Below are 7151 nucleotides of genomic sequence, written 5' to 3'. Positions count from 1 at the left end.
TTGATGTTTAATGGCGGATGGTATACAACTTTTAGGTGCATTAACGCCACCTACTGATTAGGAGTGTGGATCAGGACTGTAATCTTCACTAAATTCTATTATATAATCCCGTGTCCTTTAAATAACGCATTAAAAATTATTCCCCAAAATGTTGGTAGTGCAGTTCTGCCTGGCACCAGCGAATGTAGATATCCATGGTGTTACGCTGAAAAAATTTTTTTCGAGTTTATTGAACCTTCCACGATTAGGGTACAAAGTTTGACCTTAAACTCGGAGGTGCTTACTTTTAAGAAAGTTATGTTGTCAATTGAGCGGTTGTTTTCTTTTCTCTTTTCTTTTTTGCAACATCAACTTGTCAAATGTGTAAATAGTCTTTTAGATTTTATTTGTGTTTAGTTTTACAACATTAGATAAAATAACGACAATATGTATACAATAAAAAAGTTCCAACGTTATTATAAGCAATTTTTGTTGGTAATTTTATGTTAGATAACAGTTTATCAAGCATATTTGGGGGCTCACAAAAAATATGCCTTTAGTCAAAAAAAAAAAAAAAAATCATGGGACATGTGGCAAAAGTGCATTTGTGGAATTTGCCTTGTGCACATTATATACAAAGAAATGAATCAAAACAGTAATGTCATAGTAAAATATTTTATTATACATAAAAATGCACACCAACAACAAAATGTTTTTTTTTTCATCCATCTTACCCCACATTAAATCAGCTCTCAATCTGAGAGAGAAATAGGCAATGTAGAGTTCTTAGTGTCAAACTCATATAAACATTCATCAAAACGCACAAACATACAGAACACAATACTGCAGCAGGGCAAAGACACATTCACAGTATGATAAAAGAAAGACCACAACGACAATTTACTCATAGGACACGTGCAAAATTCGCTGCCTCCAAAATCCAATTATGATCCAGTAGCAGCTGATCAACCAGCCTAAATAAGCCAAAAATATTGCAAAGAAAAGAGAAAATGAAACTAAATTGCTCTTAAGCCTTCGTGCTTTTAAAGTGTGTTTGTGTGCAATTTGTGTGTTAACACACGCTACAATCAGAGCATAGTAGTGTATACAGGTCATCCCTTGTTTTAATGCTCTTGTGCGCATATTAGGTCATGTAGCGTGTAATTGCTCTGAGAGCATAAAGTAAAGCTGCCTGCAGTCGAGCCTCCATCAGTAACAGGTTCACATGGACCTAGATAAAAGAACAAAACTTCTTAAATAAGAAATAAACAGGCAGTTTTACTACCCCTAATTGATAAATCCACTTGTGAAGTTAAGGTCACCATAACATTATCCAACAAAGCAACCACAATTAAATGGTCACAATTATGTTACAACATTTAAAAGGAGTTTGTAGTCTGTCAAAAAAAGTTTAACCACTAGAGGCCACTAAAACATTACTCCAAAATGCTAATTAATTCAACAATTCAGAAAACAGAGAGAGCAAGCATAATTCAAGTACCACTGCTGAAGCAAATGCAAGTTATTAAAATATGAACACACTTGAATCATAAACAAGAAATCTCACACATCTTGTACCTTTTCTGAGTGGCGGAACTGCCTCCAAAAAGAGAAGTACATTCTTGGTGTGGTTTTCTCCGGGTGACAAGCCACTGTCTTAACGTACACTTTTAAACTGCGTTCCAACAGCTGGTTGACTTCCCCATAATTGTAATCATCATACCTGTGTAGGCGAACAATGACATGCAAGTGCACATTAGAGCACATTAGATTCACATTAGAGCAATTTTAGAATTTTAACCACCAAAAGTAATGCATTTTATGTCTACCTTTTTCCTCATAATGTGCAGTCTTTAAATATGATTATAACTAGGACTGCTTTTCCTTCTTATATAAACATAACCCTAACCCACTCTTTGTCCCATACGGCTGAACGTCCTAAGGTCGTTTCATGGCTATGATGCATGCATGACTGACCTGATGCCGTAGATGCAGTGAATGTAGTTCCAGATGGCTTTGCGGAGTGTGGAGGTGTCCACGTGCGAGTGCATGGCCATGGTGTGATACGTGAGCGCACACACCACCTGAAATTTCTCATCCAGAAGCTGTGCCATCTCTCCATACAGCCTGTTCATAAGAGAGAAACCGTGATCTTCCCACGAATAGTCCTGAAAGCACAAAATCATATGTAGAGATCATGATATAACCAGTGCTGTTATTGTTAGCTAAAACTATTAAAAGTAGTTTTCGGTAATTGAAATAAAGCTGAAATTAAATATAAATATTACATGAAAAACCTAAACAAAAATTAGAAATGTTGCCTTGGTGACTAATTTAAACAAATATGTTTAAGTTGAAGCATTAAAAGGTGTAAGACTAGAACAAAAAATAGCAATATTTAGCTAAACAGAAATATTTTAAAACAAACAGAAACTAATAAAAAAAAAAGAAAAACAAACGCATAAAAATTACTAAAAGCTGAACCAAAATTAAAGTGAATATATAAAAATAGAAGATAAATCAAAATATAAATATGGAAACAGTATAATACTAAAATAACACAGATAAAACAACATATAATACATATTATATACTTTTAACAAAAATAATGCCTTCTATGCATAATTGTTATGTTGTTGAGAATATACAAGAGTATTCAACCTGAGCTCTCATGGTTGGGGGGGCCTGCACTCCTCTAGGACTAAAATCCTGGTAAGTAAAATCTGCATCCACAACAAACCTCGAAAAACAATCAGGAAGGACAGAACGCTGTACTGTAAGGGATAAAAAAAATATGACACAGGTCAGGCAGTGAAAAAAGATGTGAAACATCCATTAAAAGTTATTTAAATAGTTCAACTTAGGGCATTCAATGTCATAAAATTTGCTCAGGAAAGCCCAAAACTTCACTTGGTGGCAGCCAACACAAATGTAATAAAATTTAATGTGATTTATGAGATGTACTATAATGTGCAGAAACTACAACAGAAGACTATTTTGACCCAGGAGAAACCCTGCCACTGGGTGTATTGAATTATGCATATGTGTGTTCATACCATCAGCAAGTTCCAGCAAACTCTCAGTCCTTTCTCTTTCAAAGCGAGTAACCATCTCTTCTTGTGTAAACTCTTCACCTTGCTGCTGAACTATCATCATCTTCTCCATCAAGAGCTTAACCTCGTTCACAGCCTCAGACCACTGCGCACAGACAAATCAAAGAGATTTGCCTGAGCAAAACAAACTAAATATTCTCTTTTACTTATGATCGATACATCAGTCACAATTCAATACCTCTTGCTGATTTCTGGCCGTGTCTCGGGCACAACAGGACTCTGTGGGTGAACACATTTGGAGAGACTCATCTCCTGACTGCTCGGGCTCTGGGAGAACACCACAACCCCAAACAAATGAGGCCAGAGAGTGGGCATGGCTCATCAATACAATAGCCTGAATCAGTTCTGCCAGGGACCACCGAGCCTCAGCACCAGGACAAACTAACGCCTGTGAATATAGAAGATTTTTTCTAAGAACAAGTTTCTTTATAAATAAGTAGCAGTACAAAATAAGCGTCGACTGCACAATACAATACATATAATTTTTTTTAAATAATGAGTTGTATTTATCTTTCTGTTATAAACGAAAATGAATCTTTAGTCATTAAGTTTCATCTTTGTGTTTTGTCAAAATTCAGAGATTTAGAAAGATGGTATGAAAAAAAAAAAATTTTAATGTTGGGTTATGGAAATCTGTAAAACGCGATGCAGAACAATCACTTAGAGCATTAACTTATAAAGCATAAAACTGTGATGAACTCACAACAAGAAAGACGGCACACACACACACACAAAAAAAATAAAAATAAAAATAACAGCAATAACAGTAGACATAAACACATGTATTGTACAAAGCAGTCAACTCTGTTTTTTTTTGGCACAAAGAGAACGCCAGTTTTTGGAAACAGCCTTCCAAAATGAACCGACAGAACAAGATGACAAAGAATACATATCAAAATATAATAATAATAGTAGCAATTCTACTAGCTATTATAACTACATTTTGAGTAGCATAGCTCTAGTTCAAAATACTGTGGCATTTCCAGTAACAAATTTTTTTTTTTTGAAAAATGCTAAATCACTGAACTTCTATTTTTTGTATATGCAGCTAATTCACTTTAGTGAATTCACAAAACCGTTAAAAAGAATGATAAATGTTAAAAAGTAAAATAAAAAATAAAATATTTAATTCCGTTTAAGGCTGTCACCCTAATACAGATGTTTATGTTCTAAATAAATGCCTAATTGCAGAATTAATTTTCTGAAATCAAAATTATAAAGATATTGCTAACTTCTTTTTGTTAGCAACTTGTAGCAGTTATATCCACCTTATTTTTCAATGTGGAAGTAAGATGTTTTCTGTGAATGTGTGAGAATTCACAGTTCATTAGCCGCTGTAGGGAAATAGCGAGAAGAATAACAAAGTGCAGTAAATGGTAAAACTGGTTGCACTACAAACCACAGTGTTCATAATTAAGATAATACATTAAAATAATATGTTAAGACACACCAGTTTGCAATATCAAGCAGCAAAACAAGCTGTTTTAAACATTTACAAATGGCCGTGCCCACTCTTATGGGAAAAATAAGGTGGATACCTTTTAAAAAGTGTTGCTTGACCGTCTACTTCAAGTTTCCACTTGTCACTTAGAAATTATGGTTTCAGAGTAGCTTCCCCAAAACTGATGATCTGTGCTTTTTACCTGTATATGTTCCTGGGTGATGATCCAGGGTCTGTGTGCAAGCAGTTTGTTGAGTGTCTGCAGGTGCTGTATTTTGGGAGGTGCACAGTGAAGTCCTCTAAGCCAGGACTCATCTCCACCAGCAAGAAGAAAAGCAGAGCTGTGATGCTGCACCAGGTACGAGCACTGGTGACGTGCAGACGCCTGCACAGACACAGAAAATTACTGTTGTGTTGATTATAAACATATACTCATTTGTGTTTAAAACTTGCAATCTAAAGGTACCAAGTTTCTTCCCTTACCAATATGATTATAAAATGTCTCCATGACAGAGGCAGAGGGCCATCCAGCTGGAGCAAAGCACTGTGGGTCTGCAGAAAACAGGTCAGGTAGGTGGGATGTAGCCCCATCATCGTGTTGATATGGTCTACACGTCCCTCTGACAACAGAGCCTCTGACATCACTTCCTGTGCTGCCCCTTCCTCTAGAATCTGAAACAAACAGATATGTAGAGAACACAGTTTTGTTCTGTAAGCACTGACAACAATATTATATTTATCATCTAAAGATACGCTCACATTTACTGTTGCTAAGTGAAATTTTGCAGGCAAAATCAAGGCATGTCAATAGAAATCTTCTCGTTCTCCACGCAGATTTTGCTCATGTTTAAGATGCTCATGTGAATTTGCCGCACTAACAGAAAGCTGCTTAATTTGAAAGTGACTTCTGTGTAAACAGTGTTTCAGACAGTGTGCTAATGTGAATGCACCTTGATCTCCCAAACCTTTCTGTCAGCCAAACCTCTTTTACCTAAAATATTTACCTGAAATACCCCCTGGGTTTTGAGTTAATATTTCCATAATTTAACAAAGCATTTGCACGTTCACAGTCCTCTTATGTCAGTTTACGGTCACATGACATGCAAGAAAAATAAAGTATTTCATTTCTATTCCAAACGTATTTATTTCTCAAATTTTTAAGATTTAATTATTAGCTTTTCACCAAAACACAAAGCTACTGCATTCATTGGATGTAAAGACAAATTCCACAAACAGGCATGTCAAAAAACAACACACACCTCTTCAATTGGGATAAAGGCACTGGGCCCAGAGGGCAACGCCTGGGGTAGGTCAACTCCTGCTTCCTCCTGAGAAAAAGAAAGGGTGACAATAGACACTAATAAAGATACTGAAAATATAAAGCCCTTTGTTGTCCAGTTGAATAGTTTTGAAAAAATATTAAGCCTATCAGAGAGATATTAATGTGCAATGCATTATCATATAACTGGCACCAAGCTATCAGTATTCCAGTAAATGCTGATAACATGTTTAAAAACCATTCAGCAGTTCTTTACAACATCGTGCGGTTTATTAAAATCAACAGTTTTTTATACGTTGATAAAAATGTCATACAATCAAGTCATACACATATTTCATACATTTTATGAAACATTTCTGTTTGTTTTGTTGTTTTTTTTCGCCTCAAACTGTTCACCCCAAATTCTGTTATCAACTCATTTATCGGTTGTCCGAAGGAAATGGTTCTTGGTTCAGTGAATCAGTGAGTTGTTAACGCGAAACGGTTCGGACCGATTCAGTCCGATTCGTAAATTTAAAAAATCATCAAGTTAAAAAATCATCAAGTTTGGCATTAATAGATTAATTAACAGATTAACTGGATACTTAAATGAACATCGCTGGCTCAAATGGACCTTTAATGACTCACAATATGAAGACTTTAACGAACACATCAAATGATAGCTCAGGTAGAGCATCTACTGTAAACTTTATCCGTGAGCCGTATACAAACAGACTAGACGCCGGCTCACCGACACGGTCATAAGAAGACTCGGTCACATAAAGGAACTCACCTTCATCTGAAGAATGCAAGTGTTCAGAATTCACAGGTTTAACCCAATAATGATGCTGGAAAGTCTCGGAGGGTTTGCGCTCTATGACTTCATTGCGCCTGTAGTCTTCTGGAAAGCAGGAAACGGCAGCGGGAGGAGGCGTGGCGTACGTGAACACACAGCGCCGGACTCTTGCGTCACCTCTCCGGCGCAGCATGACGCAACCCGCCGGTAACGGAGATCAGAGCTCCCGGCCCCAGCTGTAACCGGGTATACTGTGCGGACATCATACATGACCTGCCGGTTTGGTGCTGCTGTATGGACAAAACTGTGAGCGAGTCATCTTGACATAGCTTAGGTAAATATGACAATGTAGAAGTCTTGACACTTTCATAATAGAAAGTGAATGTTAAAGGGGTCATATGATGCGATTTGAAGTTTTCCTTTCTCTTTGGAGTGTTACAAGCTGATTGTGCATAGATAAGATCCCTGAAGTTGCAAAGACTAAAGTCTCAAAACCAAAGAGATATTCTTTATCAAAGTTAAGACTCTGCCACGCCCCCCTAAAACGGCTCATTCTAACACGCC

General features: G+C 36.6%; 1 protein-coding gene across 1 annotated transcript; it reads right to left on the bottom strand.

The window, feature by feature from the left end:
• Window positions 1–997: 997 nt before the first annotated feature.
• sesn2 (sestrin 2) lies at window positions 998–6792 on the bottom strand. Its single transcript, XM_016509734.1, has 10 exons — window positions 6585–6792; window positions 5793–5861; window positions 5017–5205; window positions 4736–4918; window positions 3271–3480; window positions 3036–3177; window positions 2641–2753; window positions 1957–2147; window positions 1558–1702; window positions 998–1210 (listed from the first exon to the last, which is right to left on the bottom strand). The coding sequence occupies exons 1-10, from the start codon at window positions 6588–6590 to the stop codon at window positions 1124–1126; spliced, it is 1335 nt and encodes a 444-aa protein (XP_016365220.1). The 5' UTR covers window positions 6591–6792; the 3' UTR covers window positions 998–1123.
• Between the last annotated feature and the right edge of the window lie 359 nt (window positions 6793–7151).

Source organism: Sinocyclocheilus rhinocerous, unplaced genomic scaffold (genome assembly GCF_001515625.1).
Source record: "Sinocyclocheilus rhinocerous isolate Xijiao unplaced genomic scaffold, SAMN03320098_v1.1 scaffold53, whole genome shotgun sequence".
Classification (NCBI taxonomy): domain Eukaryota; kingdom Metazoa; phylum Chordata; class Actinopteri; order Cypriniformes; family Cyprinidae; genus Sinocyclocheilus; species Sinocyclocheilus rhinocerous.
The sequence above is the reverse complement of the archived record's forward strand: the minus strand, read 5'-3'. Positions and strand labels throughout refer to the sequence as shown.